General features: G+C 37.4%; 1 protein-coding gene across 2 annotated transcripts; it reads right to left on the reverse strand.

The window, feature by feature from the left end:
• Positions 1–615: 615 nt before the first annotated feature.
• Positions 616–22876, reverse strand: LOC131016160 (uncharacterized). 2 transcript variants are annotated; one of them, XM_057944775.1, is made up of 10 exons: positions 22587–22876; positions 4873–5129; positions 3868–4242; positions 3641–3781; positions 3461–3561; positions 3145–3366; positions 2272–2766; positions 1275–1696; positions 1102–1195; positions 616–975 (listed from the first exon to the last, which is right to left on the reverse strand). In XM_057944775.1, exons 2-10 carry the CDS (start codon positions 5056–5058, stop codon positions 837–839), a joined length of 2175 nt encoding a protein of 724 aa, XP_057800758.1. In that variant the 5' UTR covers positions 5059–5129; positions 22587–22876; the 3' UTR covers positions 616–836. The 2 variants fall into 2 exon arrangements, with proteins under 2 accessions (XP_057800758.1, XP_057800757.1); XM_057944774.1 differs by having other exon boundaries at positions 4873–5194.
• Positions 22877–23106: the final 230 nt, after the last annotated feature.

Raw genomic sequence — 23106 nt, forward strand, 5'->3', positions numbered from 1 at the left:
TTTGATTTGGACGAAATTAAAATTCAGTGTATTTATATCACAACTTTATATAGTTGAAAAAGTACCAAAATTCACTAATAATTTGTGGATTTACAATCAATTAACGCCTCAAAAAAATATGTTGTGAAATCCAAATCAGTAAAAAGTAATTAAAAGTTCCAAAAACCCTTTCAAGACTAATAGAAAATATGAAAGAAAAATATCTATATATTTTGGTGGAAATTTTAAATAAATAATAATAATCATTAGATAAAAAGGTTTTGTCAAGATCTTAGTCAATTATTTGATAAGCCACAAACTATAAAATGGTTTCATCTTCATTTTAATGCTGCTATCCTTATTAGAGCTATTTTATATAAAAATATAAGTAATTTATAGTAGAATTTTATTTTCTAAATATAATATTCTAAAAATAATTTTTTTTTTACTATTTTAATTAAATAAGTATCACCGTGCATCGCACGGGAATAATACTAGTATTACTAGAAGGGGGAGGAATATAGATACCCTTGTATCCTGTTTTATGAAAATGATGAAATTTTTGCGTCAAGAGTGAGTACAACGCAGGAGGACCACTATAAGTCAAATCCCACTTTCAAAAGTTTATAAATATGGTTGGGAATGTCAATGTTGTGTGTATATTAGGCTTGAGAGAATAAAAATATTATATATACAAGAATGAAGTCATAAAACGACCCTAACAAGTAGACTATGCTATCGCCTAAAAAGAATACAAATCCTCGCCAGTTCAGTAGGTAAGAAGAGAGTCTCTATGTGCAAATCTCAGCATTCGATAATGGTGGCAAAGAGAAAAACCACAGTGCTAGAATGACTCTTCAATGACGCAACGGGATATGATAAGGATGTTTTCTACACGCATACACTGAATTACGGCATAGATGCCAATATTCTTTCCAAGGGATCACTATCCATGGCAGCTTCATAGGGAGACTAGGAGCAGCAGCATGCAAAGTGCTGTAAAAAGAGAATCGGATCAAAATTAGCAAGAACATGGAAAGCTAATCGAGTGAATGGGAAGAGCAGGGGAGTCGGATATCACAAAACAGTAACATGTGTGTGTTCGTGATGACAGAGGAATACCTTCTCCCAGTGAGAAGCCCGTAAGCAGATGAGCGTACAGCTGACCTTGAGAAAGCTGAATAAAAGTTTTTATAGTGTGGCCAGACCACCTCTCCTAAAATGTTATCGAAAGCAAAGAATCAACATTAAAGTAATGTAAAATCCCATGTAGCCTTTGTGGCTCAAGGGTGTACCTAAGTTCAAGTAATTGCTGCCGAGAAATGTAACCAAAATCGTGGATTTGCTACTACTGCAGCTTGAATATGCTGTTTTGTGCAGATTAACAGTGGATGAATCATTGCCAGCAAAAGCTTCTGTCTCAGAATGTTGACAAAATGCAACTTTGAACAATATCCCAGATGGAAATCTTTTCCTCCTCTTCAACCAAAGGAAAACTTTAGCATATGGAGTGGAATGGATAAAAGACATGGCAGCCCCAACAGCTATGGAGACGAAGCACACAGCTGTGTGCAAAATGGTGAAGAAAATATAGAAAGCCGATGTCGTTGGTAGGAGGAGTAATATAGGCGTGAAGAGAAGAGAACCAACTACATGTTGCTCAACAGTATAGTCATAGCTGTCCAATCTGTGGCGCAAAGGATTCAACTTTCTACCCCTGCAACCGATCCAACATTGTCATGAGATTGAATAACTGAACAAATTTATACAAGTTTCATTAGAGCTAGCAAACTTTTTCAAGAATGACCCGCCTATCAAAAACTTTGTAACCACTCAAATCACCTGATAAGCTTATACAATGAAGTTATTTTACAACTATATTTGATTATGGGTGTATTCTCTTTGGTGTAAATTTATCATGAGAAAATGAGGGATAAAAAACGTTTCTCCCTTTAAATCACTCTTTTCTTTTCCCCATTTCCTACAAAAGAGAATTTGACCCTTTTTCATTCTTCTTTTTTCACTCCAAGGAGGGGTTATACTATCCCTCCATTTTTGGTATGATAATATTATTCCTCCTCGGAGTGAAAGGAGGAATGAGAAAGGGTGAAATTCTCTTTTGTAGAAAATGAAGGAAAAGAAATGAGGGATTTAAAGGGGGGAATGTTTTGGTCGCTCCTTTTCTCATGATAAATTTACAACTACAGATAATACACCCTACATGGTAAATGTTTTCCTCTCTTTGTACAAAATCAAGGTCAAGTTAAGATTATTCATAAAAAAGTCTGTTACCTGAAAAGGCGCCACAATGCTGATAATGCTTGTATCTGAGTCGAATAGAGAAGTGAAAGGAATAAATGAAGAATCAAAACATGCATTGTTAGTAGAGAGATAATGTCAACAAGTAGAGCTGCTGCACAAGTTGAACCAAAAAGAATCCCACATAGAGCAAGTCCTTTGAAGAAATGAATGAACAGAAAACCAATTAAAGCCCAAAGGGCAGACCAAATCTGAATTGCATTCAAAGAAATCATTCCTAGAACCCCAGCTAGCTCAGTATTCAATTTAAAACCAGCTGGATTCCCCATCAGCCATACACACCCAGTACGTAACCAACCATCTGTGAAGTCATGTGCAAAGTCTGAAACCCACAAGAATGCAGAGTCTGCTGTAAACCACAGGGGAATGCCAACTAGATTTCCCAGAAGAGAATCAAATACAATATTTGACCATATTGAGTGCTTGTGAGATGCGGCTTTCTCTGCAAACTCAACACATGACCAATCCCTACACAAGTAGCAAAAGTAGTGAGGATAAATATCTTAAATTTTATTTCTTATAAAATGAGTGGCAGAGTTATTAACAGGGTATCATATTAGACATGGCTTGATTAAAATAAATAATAGTTGCAGAACATCATGTTTTCATGCGTAAGAAATATAGATTTGTTTCTGGGAAAATGATGAAAACAATGTATGTGAATCAGCTCTTTAACATGATATTGAGAATATTTTTAAACAAGGTATCCTAATTTTATAGTATTCACTCAAGCATATCTTCAGTAAATTTGAAAGCATAAGTCCAGATTACATTTAACTACAAAGACTTCGTATACCTTTAGACAAATAAAATAGAATCAAATAGATAACCTAATTGTCATGATACCTTATGTTTTGATCCTGGAGAAAAACCGGCCAATACAAAAGCTGACAGCAGCGGAAGTGAATACTCTTCAATGAATTGCTAAATACTTTGGTGAACAGAACATCTATACCGGTGTGGGATAACCAACTAAAAAGAATACGAGATAACTGAAGAATGATGTAAATGATAGTTGATAGGGAAGCAACAGATACAGCAGATATCTGCCATGCAAAGGTAGAGAACCTGACAAGACATTTAGAAGCTGTCATAGTGATTATAAAAAATAAAAATAAAAATAAAAATAAAAATAAAAAAAGGTAAAGATTATCTTAGTTACATGTGAAGAATGAGGAGAAGTGGCCCAGACTCAGCATGGTCATGTCCATCAAACAAAATTTGAGCAGCATTAGCACTGTTCATTGCCTGGATTACAATATCCTTTTCACAAGGACATTTGAAGAACTGATTCAGAAAAAATGAAACTCAGCTATGGTAGATTTTAGTAAAGAATATTTACCAAGTCAAGATGCGAATCTCTCTGGTGAAGATCCTCAAACCACTTGGGTTTCTTGCTAGGGGATGCTACTAAATTGGATGAAAAGTGAGCGCCCAGAGAATAATGGTGACCACCAATATTTGGTATTTCATAAAATATTACCTATATTATCAGGAAGCAAGATAGCATAATGAGATAAATGAAAAAAGAAAAGAAGATCGCTCTACAGGTTAACATGACTTACATACGTGGAGATCTAGATGGGACTCGATTTTTCCGTTCAAATGTAGATGATCCAATTTAGGGATAGCAAGAACTCTTCCGTCCATTCTTTCAGAAAGAACGTATACAAGTTTGATTGACAAGTTTTCTGGAGCAGCAAGTCTACCGTGTCCTAATATACTGTCATGTCTGAGGCATCCACAGCTCCAGCTCCCTTGATTACTCACAAGTGAACTTGAACTTTGATTTCCGTTTAGTTTCATATCTCCATTTCTATCATTTCCACAATTAGCCAGCTTGTTGTTGCCACTACAATCTGCTTCAAAATATCCCAGAAGAGAGAAGCCGCTTTTCTCTTGAAGAAGTGTAGGCATGTTCTTGTTCGTCCTATGAAGGATTTCCTTTATGAAAGAAAGCACAGATACAAAATGGACATTAATCAGAGCGCTATGAGACAAAAAGGATAGTAATGAACTAGCTTAAGCCTAAGGAACGCTCTAATCAGCATTAACTTTCGATAAATTGAATCGAGGCCTAATCCAAGCGGCAAAGCTGAGGCATCAAAGTCTCTCTCTTGCAAGAGGTCACCGACGTCGTGTGGATATTTTCATTTGTTTGGTTTTGGTCTAGTTTATACTACTTGGTTGTTGATTTGAGTAGCTTGGTTAATTCATTTGTAATATGTATTCAATTTTATGGCATCGGACGTTACTATCTTCTATTAAAAACAACAACTTCCGACAAATTGAATATCAAAATTATGGCCTTCCGATTTACATAATCCAATACCATAAAAAACTGCACACAGGTGAACTTTCCCCCACACATCAAAAAACTAAAATTGCCAGAATGTGATAGGGTTTCCAATTACGAAATGGAACCGAAATAACACACCAATTAACTTCAATCGTTCCATAATTTCCACTTCAATTCATATATAACCCCATCAACTATAAAAACAACTAAGTATATAACACGAAAGCAAAAATTAAAACTACATTTAGTAATCCGAGACAGGAAACGCAACGTACCATGAGATCCAAACCGGATTCAAGTGAAGAAGCAAGTTTGTGCTGATGGCAAGCGAAAGCCACGACAACATCGATGGAAGCTTCGGAAGAGGGAAGGAACCATCCAAATAAGAAACTTAAACCCGGTGGAGTTTGAGAGAAGAGATCAGCCGGCCACCAAAGCCTGCAATTCCTTCTCCTTGCCATTGTTACACCTCAATAGGCGCGCGGCATCCGTCGTGGAACTGTGATATCCGGAAAAGCGAGATCTTCTGTAGCTGTTGGCGGAGGACGGCGAAGGAATTTGGGTGAGCGGCGGCCGTCAAATGTTTTAGTGAGGAATCTGATTAAGAAAACAATACATCTATCTATATATTATACTCCCTCTGTCCCATTATTGAAGACGCAATTTCCTTTTTGGATTGTCCCAATAATGAAGAAACATTTCATTTTTTGGAAAGAATTAGTGATTTAAGTACACTAATTAACAATTGGCTAATGAGAGTATAAGTACTCAAATTTCTCTCTCTCTCATTACTTCACGCCCTCTCTCTCTCTGCCATTACTCCCGAAACCCTAGCCCCTCATTTCAGTCTCCGCCGCTCTCACCTTCGATCTCATCAGTGTCTCCCTCCACCTTCGAGACTCCGATACGCCGTCTCCCTTCACCCTCGATCTGCGATACGTTGCCCTCCCTTTCTCCCTCCACCCTCGATCCACCTCCATTAGCGTCGCCCTCCTCCGAGGTGAGTAAACTGAAATTTCCGCCTCCCGTTGTCTTCGAGAACCTCTAAATCTCGAAGTAGATGAGCCAAAAATTAGGCTGGGCTTCGATCGGTGAATTCGTCCCCGATTCGGAGGACTTCGATCCGTTTGAATCTTTGCCTTCATTGCCTCCGCCGCCCCCTGGTTATTCTTCTCAAATTGAAGGCGGATTTCGAACTCCCTCGAAGGAGTCCTCCGGTGGTGCTTTGGAGGAGGGGTTGACGGTGAATGATACTCCCGTGTTGCCGATCCGACGGCCCATGATTCGGCGTTACATCCGCTGCCGACGCTCTCTCGCGATGAAGAAAGAGGAGTCCGATTTACTCCCTTTCTCATGCACTGAGCAAGGGGAGGACGTAACTAAAAGAGAGAGGGAGGAGGCGGCAGTCGATGATGACACCCCAGAATGGTTGAGCGGCTGTACTCCGGTTGTCCGACGGTTCCTCGAAATCTACTTACCGCCTGTGAAAAGGGTGAGATTGTTCTTATTGTACTTGTGTCCCTCATATTAATTGCCTTAGTACATTGTGGTAGATGGATTTCGTATGCTGAGATGATGATTCATGAGTAATATGGGCTGTGTGATTTTTTTTTTGTTATGGCTGTGATTTTGGTTCTGTCTTCTTCAAGATTGTTAACTGACTGAATATGGTGTGTGTCCTCTGTGTTTGTTTGAGGGCTGTGACCCCCTTGTGCTCATGTATGTGTTGGTATGAGGGCTGTGACCCCCTGTGCTCATGTATGTGTTGGTATGAGGGTTGTGTCCCCCTGTGCTCATGTATGTGTTGGTATGAGGGCTGTGTCCCCCTGTGCTCATGTATGTGTTGGTATGAGGGCTGTGTTCCCCCTGTGCTCTTTACAAAATGATGTCTTTTCAAACTGAAATTAAACATCTTACAAAATGATTTCTTTTCAAACTGATCCTACATCCTGTTCTTCGATTTACAAAATGATTTCTTTTCCATTGTCTATACAGCCAATTCCTTTTTCCTATGAGACATTTACAAAAAGATTTCAACAAAATGATTTCCACTATCTTTAAAGGCTGCTCTTACACGTAACTAAATGGAGGCATCCTCAATCAATTTCATTTGATTGAAGGCTGCCTCCATTGCATCATATGCATCATCTTCTAATCCAATGTCATCTCTGCCACCATCTTCTACTCCAAACTGATCTCTGCCATCCTCTTGTAATCCAAACTGATCTCTGCCATCATCTACTAAACCCAACTGCTCTCTCAACTCATCTATGCCATCCACCTCTCCCTTTTCAGTCAAGTATGCCAAACACTCTTCCACTAGCTCTTTAGGGACCTCCAATGCCATTGGCAAATTCCCCTGTCTTGCTAGCATCCCCTTCTTCATGTGTGGGATTTTATAACAATTCTGACCTTTAACTTTCATGATCTCAGTTAAGCATCCCTGTAGGCTCAAAAACACATTGTTTAAAGTTAATGCACTGAGCTCCTCAAAAAAATTTCTGAACTGCCTGCACTAGTTCCCCTTCATTTGTGCTAACAGCCTGCACTTGCAAGCTTTGAATAGCCCTAAACCAACCTAAATCATTGATGTTGATGTCTGGGCTGTTTGGAGGCTGATGAATAATTCTAATATCAAAGCCATTTGCACTTGCAGCTGCTCTAAAATCTGGATCATTATCTTTTATATGGGGCTTAGCATTATCTTGCTGTATGTATATGGTTTTGCTTGCAAATTGGGGCCACTTGGCCATGATTGCAGGTATAAGCTGTATATATAGACAACAAACTGAAATTACACATCTTAAACATCTTAAAATAAGCTCAACATAATAAAACCAACCATCTGTGATTTACAATGCATACATAGCTCTTGTGAACTCCATACCTTGTAGATGTACATGTCCTTCATCACTTCTCTAGTGATGGACTGAATTGGCTTCTCTTCTAAGGTTCCAGCCTCTCTGTTCTTGGATCTTCTTTTGGCTGGCACCATCTCAGTGTCACAGCCCACTATCCCAATGACGGGTTAACCGGGGTTATGACTTGGGGTGAACAATAAGAAACGGAAATTAAAGGGGATTTACTAAGTAACCAACATTAATAACAAACTAGTGGTATATATATATAACCACTTGGGTAATTCACAAATGAGTTTGCCATAACGATTAGACCCCAACTGAAAGTTAATTAAAATGAAGTAGTAATAAGTTCAAGTAGAAATGATAAATAAGTCAGAGTGTTTGCAGCGAAAAAACGTGTGAGTTATGCATATGGAGATGCATACTCAAGGTTTCATTACATAAACATCAAAAGGGAAATCCGCTCAACACCGATCCATTCCATCGCCTGCTCAACCTGCACATTTAGAAATACATGCAGGGCTGAGTATAAAAATACTCAGTGACATAAGCCGAAAATACAACATGCATACATATATAAATTGAACTGCCAACAGTAACACACAGGGGTTTTCTTGAATGACCTGCGCTTACTAAAACATTTCATTCATTTTCATAAAGGTGGATGCGCATCCCATTTTCAGTCTATATGATCCATATCTGTCCTTTCTGTCACGCGCCGGGAAGGAGGCCTCCTTACCACAGACGCCAAGATCGGTCGCAAGCGACTCGCGATCTCCATGAGTGTACACGTTAACCCTAGCTAGCGACCTTTGTCTAGCATAGGATCCCAATTGGATTTCCTTTAAAGTTGGCGAACCAACACAGATAGGATACATATAAAAACATAAACATTTTTGGCAGTCAATCATTTCATAAACATTTCATTTCATTTCATGAACATTTCATTTTCATTTCATAAGAGTCATTTATCATTTGGGCATAATAATAAATTGAAATTAACAGTTAAAATCATCTCATGCATATATTCGTATAAGAGGCCTACGACACGCAGGGGATCTCTATATACGTATAGTAAAAGTAATGCCCACCTCAATTGTTCTTAAAGCTGGCGTGGAGTCGTTTCTTCTTCGGCTTCACTTTCTGTCGCCCGGACCTTCATTGATGAAGAGTCGATAAGTTCGTGAAGAAATTGTCATAAGACAAAGTCTAATTCTACGTGCCTAGGGTATCTTTTAATGTTTTAGGGTTCTAGCATCCATAATTCGTTACATTAAAGACAGTCAAAAATCAATCATACCTCGTCTAATCTCATTCAAACACATAGGCAACACAAACACATAAGGCACATAAGAATCACAATCAAACATCATCAAAACATGCTCTGTTTTTACACTGACTCAACTTCAAAATTTAATATGTTCTGACTCCGACATATCCTGGACTCGAGACTCATACCGAAAGAAAGATCTTCGAGTCTAGTTTCATATAAAAAAAAGTAGAGTCGAAAACTCCAAGTGGTTTGAGAGATATGACGTTTTTACCACGATCTACCATGTTCGGCAGTTTTGAACAATCGAAAACTTGGATTTTTGAAAAATAGTAAACGTTGTCAAACTGGGCTCAACTTTGGTGGATATCTAGCTAACACAATAAGGTTAATACCATAAAAATTTGGAAATCTAGATCACACAGGAAGCTACTGAAATGAATGACTCTTTCCTCTGTTCTCTGAAATTCTCGGTAGTAATGTGCAGTTTAGGTTTTGCATTTTAAAGAAGTATCAAACGAAGTTGGAATGGCTTGAAATTTTACCAGGGTACTCAAGACTCATGTAGGGACTTGCTATAAAATTTTCAAAGCTATTAGACATCGACAAACCGTCGATCACAGTAGGTCAGTAGGCCTACGAAATTCATATTTATAAGTCCTTAAAAAAATAATTTATATAAATCAAGAAATAAGAGTTTAATCCCAAAATATTCATTAAAAGTCCATCATAATTTAAATAAAAGAACGGACCTCATTTAAAATAAATAGTCCCAAACTCGTTACGCACATATACTAAATCTTTCATGAAACATCCTTTAAAATAAACTTTGATACATAGAAAATAATTCAACAACTTGAGCTCTTAAGAGGTTGTTTTGCAACAGATATCAAATCTGCCTCGGATCTCCAAATGAGGCTCCAAAAGACATTCTGGAAACTAGACATTTCAAGGATCATTCTCCAATTTGAATCGAATGAAAAAAAATTCAAACGAGCAAGATATGCCCTCTCAAAGATGGGTATTTAACAAGCAAAAATCTGAAAATTTCAGATTTCCAGATTACAACCAAGTCAGTGGGCTTTCTTTAAAAATTCATATCCCCCTTTACAAAACTCCACTGGGAACCCCAAGGGTCAATCTGGAAACTAGGGAGAGATCATAACACTCTCCAGTTGGATTTACTCCAAGAACATTCATGGTTTAGAAGATATGACTGTCTAAAGTTCAGTGCACAAAAAGAGTTCAAGTTTGGCAGATTCAGAACATAAATCGGAAAAACCACTTTAGGCTTCACCAAAAATTCTAAAACTGAACAAGTAAGTTCCCAACATGTCAGTGAATATTCAGTAGAAAGATAAGCTTGAGAATCAAAGATTTAAGTCGGCCTTTGCCACCTCAAAGTCGTAGGTTTGTAAAATCTACTGGATGGTACAAGGAATAAGAACTAGATTTCAAGAATTTATACCGGTTGTTTCCCTTACTCAAAAATGGTGAGACCGAGGTCAAAAGAAAGATACGGGAGTCTAGAGTGACATATTCAAGTTTCAAAGGTTTTCACCGATTGAAACTTTACTTATGGCCTCCCAAAGATTGTTTACCAAAACTGTATTCCAGATGGGCAGTGATGTTTACAAATTCATAAATACATCATAAGAGCTCCAAACCTTCTGAAATTTTACCAAAGTATAGAAAACATATGAAAGATGATACACAATGAATTTGGGAATTTTTGGGAACCGTTTGGATGGCTGGAATCGCCTTGCAAAACACTGCCGAGCAGTGTGCTTATGGCAGATTCGCTGCCTTACCTCATGCACGGTTTTTCACCCAATAAACTCTACCAAAATAATCATCCAAAATCATAAAACATATCCTCACATAATATAGCACACAAATGTGTAAAAATCCATGGCCATAAAGCATTTTCAGTTGAGAAAAAGCAAAGAAAAACTCACCCTCGAAGCACAACCTTCACTCTATAGTTTTCCCACACTCTCCCTTGCTTTGCTACTTCTCTTGGGGCTTCAAAGGCTTCTATGGAGTGTGATAATGGTGGGAGAAAAGTTGTGAGAGTGGGAGAAAGAATGTAGTGGTGGGGGAAAATGAGTAGTGTGGTGGAGAGGTAGGAGTAGTGGTAGGGAAAAAGATTAGTGGTAGGGAAAAGAAAATATTAGTGATGGTAGGGAAAAAGATTAGTAGTAGGGAAAAGAAAATATTAGTGGAGGATAATGGGGTGTTACATTAAGTAAATATAAAAATGTGGTGTAGTAATAACCCATGTGTAAGAAAAAAAATATATGTAAGACTAATCATCAATTAATAAAATGCTAGAGCATAAAACTCTTGTGATCAAAATTAGAATAAATAGCACTAACATTAGTGCACTCTCTCAATTTATAAATACATCATAGGAAAATAATTTGAGAAAAATATTGATGGAAAATTTTTATAACTCATCATTCCTAAATTTCTCGGTAAAAATAAATAAATACATAAATTTTTTTTTCGATTTGAAAACTCAAAATAAATCTTTGAGCTCCATCATTCTCTTAATGGACTCAAAATATATTTTGAGTGCATCATCCGTTGAAATAAAAATAAAAATAAATTATCACGTATGTAATCATCAAATTCACATAAGTCCGTATTTTATTAATGGATGCTGAACCCTAATTACCATAAGAAATCCTTAAATCAATAATTAAAAGTCTATAATCCTTAATAAAAAGTCGGGGCATTACATACTATCCCCCTTAACATAAATTTCGTCCCGAAATTTGTACCTCAGAAAATAACTCTGAGTACTTCACTTTCCTGTTAGACGGTAGTCTATTATTGACCATGATATATTCATAGGTCCCTTACTATCAGTATTGACTTAGTCATTAGTACCTGAACTTCCCGATCTAAGATAGATTTGGATCTTCCTTCGTAACTCAAATATTGACTAATAATAATGTTGTTCTTATGGATCATATGCTTTGAATCGTAAACATACTTCTCTATTTGCGACACATGGGATACATTACGCACATTCTCAAAGCTTAGCGCTAACGCCAACCAGTAAGTTATTGGGTCTATCCTTTCTACAATCTCGTATGAGCCTATAAAACGGGGTTTAGGTTTACCCTTTACACCGAATCTAACGATTCCTCTTGATGGAGAAACCTTCAGAAAAACTTTCTTTACATCCTCAAACTATAGGTCCTTTCGGCGTTTGTCAGCATATGACTTCTGTCTATCCTGGGCCTCCTTGATTCCTTTTTCTGATTTGACGGACGATCTCAATCATCTCGCCATTTCATCCCAACAAAGTGGTGATCTATATTTCCTCAGGTATAACGCCTCATTTGCCAATCTATCGATAGTCGATTGATAACTGGTATTATATGTCTCACAATGAGTGGCAAAAACATGTTCTCAGCTTTCACCCCGGTTTAGCTCGGTCGTCCTCAACATACCTTATTAATAATTTCTATGTCGTTTAAGCGGAACTATAATAACTAATATCTCTAGAGCATTCTTAAGGTAACTTAAACAGTTTGTAAGGAGACCAACCATTTCGAGCATGTAGGCAGTCAGCCTAAAACGCCGTTATAAACTTTTATTCATTCATCGAAGGAATCTCGAGTCATGTGGGCATTGACTGCCCCCTTTCGTGACAACCTTTGCTTAAGTATGATGGATTCGAAAAAAAAATCCATCTCGACAACGAAATTCATTGGTTCGTTAAGGGCTCAGTTTGTCCCAAACACGACATTAAGCTTGACTTTATGAGCTCGAAGACTCAAAGTAACAATATGATATGTTGTAAAACCTTCACTTGCTAGCACGCAAGACATATTTCAACAAATGAGGTTACATCTCGTTTCATGCCTCCTAACTAGAATTTTTCTAGATCTTAATACATCTTAGTACTTCTTGGTGACAGTATATGGGTGCCATGGCTTTATCTTATTCTTAAGTTCATTGTCATGGACATGCATATCTTCACTTCAAAGAAGATAGCATTATCTGATTCTTAAGTTCCTTATTCTTCCTCGTAGCTTCTCCATCTTTTCGTCCTTCCTTTTTGCTTCTACCACCATTTTTCTCATACTGGGTATTGTCGCAATAACACTCGCTATTGTATTAGGTGGTTTAATCACTTCTATCCTCATCTTGTCAAAGTTTTTAATGAGTTCATCTTCCCTCGTGAGAAAGTATCCTAACTTAGACGAGACTTTAGGACTCAATGCATCGGCTACTACATTGGCCTTGCCTGGGTGGTAGTTAATACCACAATCATAATCCTTTACTAGTTCGAGCCATATTCTTTGTCTCATGTTCAGATCCCTTTGCTTGAAAAAAAATATTTCAAGCTTTTATGATCGGTGAATATCTCACACCTAACTCCGTATAGGTGATGTCTCCATATTTTCCGTGCATGCACCACTGCAGCTAATTCTAAATCATGGGTTGGATAATTCAGTTCATGTGGTCTAAGTTGTCGCGATGCATATGCTATCACCTTTCCCTCTTGCATTAACACACAACCTAGTCCATTTTTCGACGCATCCGTGTAGATCACATATTCCCTGTCTGGTTCTGGAACTGCTAGCACTGGTGTAGTAGTTAACATGTCCTTGAGCTGCTGAAAACTTCTCTCGCACTCATCAGTCCAAGTATACTTGATTCATTTCCCAAGTAACTGCGTCATTGGTCTTGCTATTTTTGAAAATCCTTCAATGAATCTTCGATAGTAGCCAGCTAATCCTAAGAAACTTCTTATCTCATTTGGAGTTGTTGGTGACCTCCATCCTTGTACTGCTTCAACCTTGATACCTTCTGACCTTAAGCCAAATCTCACAATTAGTGAATTTGATATAAAGACATTCACCCCTTAGTGTTTGCAACGCGATTCTCAATGTTTCTTATATTCTTCTTAATCTTGGAGTAGATAAGGATATCGTCTTTGAATACCAAGATGGACTTATCCAAGTAAGGATAGAATGCTCTGTTCATGAGGTCCATGAACACCACTGGCGCGTTTATTAATCCGAACGGCACAACTACGAATTCGTAGTGATCATATCTTATTCGGAAAGCCGTTTTGGGTATATCTTCATGTCTAACTTTTAACTGATGATACCCAAACTTCAAATCGATCTTAAAGATTACACTCACGCCTTTGAGTTGGTCGAATAAATAATCCTCAAGGTGCCTTCCTTCTTCTTGACAAATAACACAGGCGCTTTCCATGGGATACACTAGGTTTGATAAAACCTAGGTCCAATAATTCCTGTAATTGGATCTTTAGCTCCTCCAATTCCCTTGGAGCCATCCTATAAGGTGCCTTGGATACCGGTGCTGATCCTGGTTCAAAATCGATGGTAAATTCTACTTGTCTATCGAGTGGCAGCCCTGGTAAATTTTCTGAAAAATATCTCAGAATTCCCGTACAATCTCTACGTCTTCAATTATCCCTTTGGTCTCAACTCCTCCGATCAGGTATACCAGGAAAGCTTGGCAGTCTATCTTGTTCATCATCTTCCTCGCTTGTAAGGCTGAAATAATTGGTATCCTGTTCCCCAGGTTTATCTCAAAGCATCCATCCCCGAAAAGTTAAAAGCAATCTTCCGCTCCTTGCATAAAACTGTGGCGTAGTTCTTAGCTAACCAGTCAATCCCTAGGATTACATCAATGTCCTATATTGTATAAACTGCAAGTTGTTTACTATGACCTTAAATGATCCTATGTTTACCTCTTGGTTTGAGTAAGCATGTGTTTCTATCGTCGCCCCTCCTATGGGTAAAGAATTTCTCATGTCCAGATTAGCCCTTTTCAGGTATGAGTTTTAGGGTATTTGCACATGCACTTGCAGAGAAAGAATGCGAGGCACCCGTATCGAACAGAAGTATAACAGGTGTGTTGAGTAGCATGGCCATACTTATTAGGTTTCCTTGTTTGCTTCCTTATTTATTCTTGTGCGGGGCATAGGTTCTAACTTAAGGGGGTTGTGGTGGATAGAGTAGTTGTTGGCCTAGAATGACCCTAAATGGTTGTGCTTGACCCGGTTGATTCGATCTTCACATCCCTCCTTGTGGCCTCGCTTGGAAATCTTTAGCAAAATGGCCCTTCTGACCATATTTAAAACATGTATTACTATCATCCAAACATATATCATAATATGACTTGGAAAACTTCGGCCATGGAGGTACCCCAGGCTGGCCCTACTTATCCTTAGCAGGTCCTATGTTTGTTTGATGTCCTTGTCCTTGCCTTTGGGCACTATGTTTCCTACCAAGGCCTCTTGCCATTTCGACTATCATAGTAGTCTTTCCTTCGTCCTTGATCATTTACTTCCTGAGTTGAGTTTGGGTCGAGCAAATCTCGGGCCTACTACCTCGGCGTCCAGAGCTTGGCTGAACAATTCAGAGTTCATAAACTCGGTATAGTTGTTGAGTACCTTAGGCCGGAGTGAAACTTGTCTATCATCTTTTCTTCTATGTCCACCTACTGTGGGGCCTAACGGACATGCTGCAGAAAATATGGTCATACTTGGTCATATCCCATCTTGTTTTGCTTTGGATTAAACACTTCTTTTCATTTCCTCTTATAACGGCTATTAGAAATATAATTGTCATATACCCCTTTCTGAAAATCTTCTAAGACAAGTCTGACAGCTCTTCTTGAGTCATCGTTTTTCTTTTGGCCTTCAACCAAAATCTGCAAATTCAGTCAATTGGAATGCAACACAGAAAGTCGTTCATTTACGCAAACTCTATATTACGGTCTCAATTTGGATTCTGAATTTCTATCATAATGAGTGGTCGATAATATTCATAGGACAAAGACTAATCTCAACTAATTTAAACACAATGAGAGACAACTATTCAAAGCTATAGTTTGGGTGGTATACTAGGTCAGTAGACTAATACTTCTTAGTCTTATCGATAAAGGGAATCTACTATGACAACTCACGAGTTGCAAGGCTCAAAATCAACACAACATCAAAGCAAGGTGTTGTAGAAATTGTTCAAGAGATTCAAAAGAATGACCAGAGGGTATGAAATGATTAACTACAAGGTCGAACAAAATGACCTCGAGTAAGAACCCGTCTGGCTTTTCAACCGAAAGTTGAAACATATAGGTTTTCAACCCAAAAGACGTCTACTGAGATTTGGATCATGTGGACTGGCCAGGTCCAACATCATCACTTCACAGTCACACGGGAAACATTGTCCCGAACTTGAGAAGTCGTGGACATACTATACATAACGAAACTTGAGTTCGTAGTGGCAGCTTAAAGCTCAAACTTAAGGTTCTAGTCCTATTGAACTAGACTCTTATTCCCCAAGGTCTACATACAGACAGTCGAACCATATTTTCTTATATAACTTGTAGTCCCAAAGACATGGGCAACAGTCCAAAGACGTGTATACTGAGCTATAACAATTCTTATGTCGTCGTCAAAAGCTATACTAAAATCCCGATATGCCCGGGTAGTCTCTGCTGGGTCAAACGCGGAGCTTTCCTAACCATCGGAATATGCCTGGACGTAACCATCTTTAATAGATAAGGGAAAGTGTGGGTCTTCTTATACGTAAGTAGACGTAAAACTCTTAAATGTACAAGGTTATGAACATACTATGCATAACAAAACATAAGTTTCATTAAGACAACTAAACTTATTTTAAGGTCTTCTATTCTAGTGGACTCGAATCCCATTTCCCATGTATGTCACAAATATATATAACCCGCAGACAATCAAATCACGCCCTTTTTATAATCTATCGTGTAACATAAGTCGATTCGCTGTTCCATCGTGTGTAAACATTCGAACGTAGAGACTTATGCTTAAACCCTTGATGCAACGTTTGCCTTGAATTCATCTTGTATCATCATTCCGTGCTTTTCCTTCAACGCGTAAATGTCTTTTCATTCCTCTTCGTAATTCAAAAGAACCATTGTTTTCTTGTGGAAGCTGAAATGCTCTAAGTTCTCTATCATTCTTCTAAATCATCACTTCAAGAATCTAGATTGTAGAGATATCCTACTAATCCAGCAGTCTATGTTCTTTTAGAATCGTGATCATGCAACTTATAGCAATCTATGTTTTCTGGGGAAAGCATGTGTCAATTCTCTATCATCCTTCTTATTATATCATCATAACTGCAATGATATGCCATGAAAGACAAAACATTCAACATTTCATCATAGCATGCTCTTTACATAAACATCTTCATGAAACAGTTTAGAACAATAACATGTTTAAAACATTGTAACTGTAGTTACCTTTTTCCTTGATTGAGCACGATGCAATGGAGTGTTGAGCGGTGTCGTATTAACCCACGTATGTCTAGTGAATCAAACTAGACTTGGCTTTTTAGAATAAGGTTTCTAGGGCCAGAGCAAACGAACTGCTCTGATACCACTCTGTCACAGCCCACTATCCCAATGACGGGTTAACCGGGGTTATGACTTGGGGTGAACAATAAGAAACGGAAATTAAAGGGGATTTACTAAGTAACCAACATTAATAACAAACTAGTGGTATATATATATAACCACTTGGGTAATTCACAAATGAGTTTGCCATAACGATTAGACCCCAACTGAAAGTTAATTAAAATGAAGTAGTAATAAGTTCAAGTAGAAATGATAAATAAGTCAGAGTGTTTGCAGCGAAAAAACGTGTGAGTTATGCATATGGAGATGCATACTCAAGGTTTCATTACATAAACATCAAAAGGGAAATCCGCTCAACACCGATCCATTCCATCGCCTGCTCAACCTGCACATTTAGAAATACATGCAGGGCTGAGTATAAAAATACTCAGTGACATAAGCCGAAAATACAACATGCATACATATATAAATTGAACTGCCAACAGTAACACACAGGGGTTTTCTTGAATGACCTGCGCTTACTAAAACATTTCATTCATTTTCATAAAGGTGGATGCGCATCCCATTTTCAGTCTATATGATCCATATCTGTCCTTTCTGTCACGCGCCGGGAAGGAGGCCTCCTTACCACAGACGCCAAGATCGGTCGCAAGCGACTCGCGATCTCCATGAGTGTACACGTTAACCCTAGCTAGCGACCTTTGTCTAGCATAGGATCCCAATTGGATTTCCTTTAAAGTTGGCGAACCAACACAGATAGGATACATATAAAAACATAAACATTTTTGGCAGTCAATCATTTCATAAACATTTCATTTCATTTCATGAACATTTCATTTTCATTTCATAAGAGTCATTTATCATTTGGGCATAATAATAAATTGAAATTAACAGTTAAAATCATCTCATGCATATATTCGTATAAGAGGCCTACGACACGCAGGGGATCTCTATATACGTATAGTAAAAGTAATGCCCACCTCAATTGTTCTTAAAGCTGGCGTGGAGTCGTTTCTTCTTCGGCTTCACTTTCTGTCGCCCGGACCTTCATTGATGAAGAGTCGATAAGTTCGTGAAGAAATTGTCATAAGACAAAGTCTAATTCTACGTGCCTAGGGTATCTTTTAATGTTTTAGGGTTCTAGCATCCATAATTCGTTACATTAAAGACAGTCAAAAATCAATCATACCTCGTCTAATCTCATTCAAACACATAGGCAACACAAACACATAAGGCACATAAGAATCACAATCAAACATCATCAAAACATGCTCTGTTTTTACACTGACTCAACTTCAAAATTTAATATGTTCTGACTCCGACATATCCTGGACTCGAGACTCATACCGAAAGAAAGATCTTCGAGTCTAGTTTCATATAAAAAAAAGTAGAGTCGAAAACTCCAAGTGGTTTGAGAGATATGACGTTTTTACCACGATCTACCATGTTCGGCAGTTTTGAACAATCGAAAACTTGGATTTTTGAAAAATAGTAAACGTTGTCAAACTGGGCTCAACTTTGGTGGATATCTAGCTAACACAATAAGGTTAATACCATAAAAATTTGGAAATCTAGATCACACAGGAAGCTACTGAAATGAATGACTCTTTCCTCTGTTCTCTGAAATTCTCGGTAGTAATGTGCAGTTTAGGTTTTGCATTTTAAAGAAGTATCAAACGAAGTTGGAATGGCTTGAAATTTTACCAGGGTACTCAAGACTCATGTAGGGACTTGCTATAAAATTTTCAAAGCTATTAGACATCGACAAACCGTCGATCACAGTAGGTCAGTAGGCCTACGAAATTCATATTTATAAGTCCTTAAAAAAAATAATTTATATAAATCAAGAAATAAGAGTTTAATCCCAAAATATTCATTAAAAGTCCATCATAATTTAAATAAAAGAACGGACCTCATTTAAAATAAATAGTCCCAAACTCGTTACGCACATATACTAAATCTTTCATGAAACATCCTTTAAAATAAACTTTGATACATAGAAAATAATTCAACAACTTGAGCTCTTAAGAGGTTGTTTTGCAACAGATATCAAATCTGCCTCGGATCTCCAAATGAGGCTCCAAAAGACATTCTGGAAACTAGACATTTCAAGGATCATTCTCCAATTTGAATCGAATGAAAAAAAATTCAAACGAGCAAGATATGCCCTCTCAAAGATGGGTATTTAACAAGCAAAAATCTGAAAATTTCAGATTTCCAGATTACAACCAAGTCAGTGGGCTTTCTTTAAAAATTCATATCCCCCTTTACAAAACTCCACTGGGAACCCCAAGGGTCAATCTGGAAACTAGGGAGAGATCATAACACTCTCCAGTTGGATTTACTCCAAGAACATTCATGGTTTAGAAGATATGACTGTCTAAAGTTCAGTGCACAAAAAGAGTTCAAGTTTGGCAGATTCAGAACATAAATCGGAAAAACCACTTTAGGCTTCACCAAAAATTCTAAAACTGAACAAGTAAGTTCCCAACATGTCAGTGAATATTCAGTAGAAAGATAAGCTTGAGAATCAAAGATTTAAGTCGGCCTTTGCCACCTCAAAGTCGTAGGTTTGTAAAATCTACTGGATGGTACAAGGAATAAGAACTAGATTTCAAGAATTTATACCGGTTGTTTCCCTTACTCAAAAATGGTGAGACCGAGGTCAAAAGAAAGATACGGGAGTCTAGAGTGACATATTCAAGTTTCAAAGGTTTTCACCGATTGAAACTTTACTTATGGCCTCCCAAAGATTGTTTACCAAAACTGTATTCCAGATGGGCAGTGATGTTTACAAATTCATAAATACATCATAAGAGCTCCAAACCTTCTGAAATTTTACCAAAGTATAGAAAACATATGAAAGATGATACACAATGAATTTGGGAATTTTTGGGAACCGTTTGGATGGCTGGAATCGCCTTGCAAAACACTGCCGAGCAGTGTGCTTATGGCAGATTCGCTGCCTTACCTCATGCACGGTTTTTCACCCAATAAACTCTACCAAAATAATCATCCAAAATCATAAAACATATCCTCACATAATATAGCACACAAATGTGTAAAAATCCATGGCCATAAAGCATTTTCAGTTGAGAAAAAGCAAAGAAAAACTCACCCTCGAAGCACAACCTTCACTCTATAGTTTTCCCACACTCTCCCTTGCTTTGCTACTTCTCTTGGGGCTTCAAAGGCTTCTATGGAGTGTGATAATGGTGGGAGAAAAGTTGTGAGAGTGGGAGAAAGAATGTAGTGGTGGGGGAAAATGAGTAGTGTGGTGGAGAGGTAGGAGTAGTGGTAGGGAAAAAGATTAGTGGTAGGGAAAAGAAAATATTAGTGATGGTAGGGAAAAAGATTAGTAGTAGGGAAAAGAAAATATTAGTGGAGGATAATGGGGTGTTACATTAAGTAAATATAAAAATGTGGTGTAGTAATAACCCATGTGTAAGAAAAAAAATATATGTAAGACTAATCATCAATTAATAAAATGCTAGAGCATAAAACTCTTGTGATCAAAATTAGAATAAATAGCACTAACATTAGTGCACTCTCTCAATTTATAAATACATCATAGGAAAATAATTTGAGAAAAATATTGATGGAAAATTTTTATAACTCATCATTCCTAAATTTCTCGGTAAAAATAAATAAATACATAAAATTTTTTTTTCGATTTGAAAACTCAAAATAAATCTTTGAGCTCCATCATTCTCTTAATGGACTCAAAATATATTTTGAGTGCATCATCCGTTGAAATAAAAATAAAAATAAATTATCACGTATGTAATCATCAAATTCACATAAGTCCGTATTTTATTAATGGATGCTGAACCCTAATTACCATAAGAAATCCTTAAATCAATAATTAAAAGTCTATAATCCTTAATAAAAAGTCGGGGCATTACACTCAGTGAAAGGGAAAATCCCTATCTTGCCATCAAATAATACACTCCCATCTTCATCAAATAAGGGCCTACACACCGCACATAGGAACATAACCTTTTTGATGAACTTTTTACTTTTACATGTGCGGTGTGGGTCGATTTCTGCTGGAGTCAAGTAAAATTTGTGATTTACTTTGCTCATGTAGAACCACTTCTCATCAGCATGAATAACATTGTGCATGTTATTGAATTTGAGGACATTGCATATTCTGTCATACACAACTTGTTGTAGAGAGAACCGCAGCCGTAATAACTTGTTGGGGGCTGTTAAATCTGGTCGAATGGCACTAGAATGAGGTCTGATCAGCCCCTTTGATATCCATCTACCAACTGTGCTCTTTGAGCAGTTTATGCCGATTGCAAGCCTTCGAATTGTACCCCTTTTGTGCAATTCAAGACTTGAAATGAGTTCCAAATCTATGTGCACTCTTTTCCTTCGACTCTTGCTGATGTTTTTGCTTTGAACGGTAACCAACTGACCTTGTGCATGTTCTTCTTTTGCAGCTTTCCACAAACGGGCGATAGAACTTCGACAACATCCCCATTTCTCCATGGCTGCCTTGGCTGTCCCATAGTGAAGCTTCCCATTTGAAGAGTTTTGAAGAAGAAACAATGCAATAGCTTGCCGTTCTGCCGCACTGAGATCTTTCCTTCTAGTCATCCTCTCTTCTTTTTTTTTTTGGTGGAATCTGTTTTTTGAATGAAGGATTTGTGGCGAAATGCTGCCCAAATTTTGGTGTAATTAGTGTATGCAAAGACCCCCTTTTATAGGGTTGTAAACTGAAATTTTGGTGGCAATTTTAAAGCTCCCCTCAATTTTAATGTGGCGCCACTTTTTTCAAAGTCCATCTTAATTTTGGTGTAATTAGTGTACTGAAAATGAACAGAAATTTAACAAAAAAAATGAGAAAACAGAAATTAAAAAAAAATGTGACTGAAATTAATTTATTGAAATTTTCGAAATTTAAATTTTTTTAATTTAAAATTTGAAGTCAAAAGTTAAAATAAAAGTCAAACAATTCATTAAACAATACCTAATCAATTTACTAATGGAGGTGGGCCATATCACTTTAACACCTAAACCACTACTCCTTAATCTTCGTGCCCAAATGAATTGTGTCTTAAATATTGGGACGGAGGGAGTATGAAAACACAGTTTTATATTTTCCCGGTAAAAATTTTGATAGTTTTTTCCTCCAAAATTTTAAGTAAACGTGATTTCAACAACAATTTCAAAATTTCAGATGTGATTTCAACAACAATTTTACTCATAAACATGGATTTCAGCAATCAAACCAACAAAATTAACTCAATGTCTTCACCATAAAAATGAAATATAAAAAAATATAAGGAAAATGAAAAAAATGAAAACTGCAATCGAAGAGTTCTGAATATGCAGTTGTTCTCTTTCTTAATCAAAGAGAAAATGAAAAAATTGAGAACTTCAATCGAAGACAAAATGAAAAAAAAATGAGAATTTCAATAGAAGGTAATTGTCACGCCCAGATTTTAGAAAAAACCTTGAATTGAATGCGAGGTGGCGAAATCAGTGGGGATAAACAGAGTCGGCGGCGTGTTGTTGCAGCAACAGAGCAGTGGAGCACGACGTTAAATGGCGGATATCGCCGGAAAATTCGTAAAGAAAGGTTTGTGTTTGGTGTGTGGGTGTTCTGTAACAAGGATAGAGACAGATGAAGCAAGACAGAGGGCGTGAGGCTAGGGAGATGATGGTGTGCACGTCAGCGGCGGCGACAATTGCTGAATGACAGTTCGAGAGAGAGCAGTGAGCGGTTTGTGGGCTTGACAAAGAAAAATGAGAGAAGGCTTTGGGATGGGCCTATTTTGAAAATGAACAGTCCAAGAGTGGACTTTTTTCAATTAACTCATAATTATTGGACTAATATTACTAAAACAAACTGGGCCCAAATTAACTAAAATAATCAAAATTTTAGCTTTCTTAAGTTACATGATACATTACAAAATTTAGCAAATATATGAATAATAACATTAATAATATAAAGTTATATGATTTAAAATATA

This window comes from Salvia miltiorrhiza, chromosome 3, assembly GCF_028751815.1.
Source record: "Salvia miltiorrhiza cultivar Shanhuang (shh) chromosome 3, IMPLAD_Smil_shh, whole genome shotgun sequence".
In the NCBI taxonomy this organism is placed as follows: Eukaryota; Viridiplantae; Streptophyta; class Magnoliopsida; order Lamiales; family Lamiaceae; genus Salvia; species Salvia miltiorrhiza.

Bases quoted from the DNA above. Each gene is read 5' to 3' on its own strand.
- LOC131016160 (XM_057944775.1), bottom strand. From the start codon at position 5,058: ATGGCAAGGAGAAGGAATTGCAGGCTTTGGTGGCCGGCTGATCTCTTC. The intron at 3,367-3,460 runs GTAACTAAGATA...ATGTCTTGTCAG, and splicing joins CTTCTCCTCATTCTTCACAT to GTTCTCTACCTTTGCATGGC. The intron at 2,767-3,144 runs GTATCATGACAA...CTACTTGTGTAG, and splicing joins CTCCAGGATCAAAACATAAG to GGATTGGTCATGTGTTGAGT.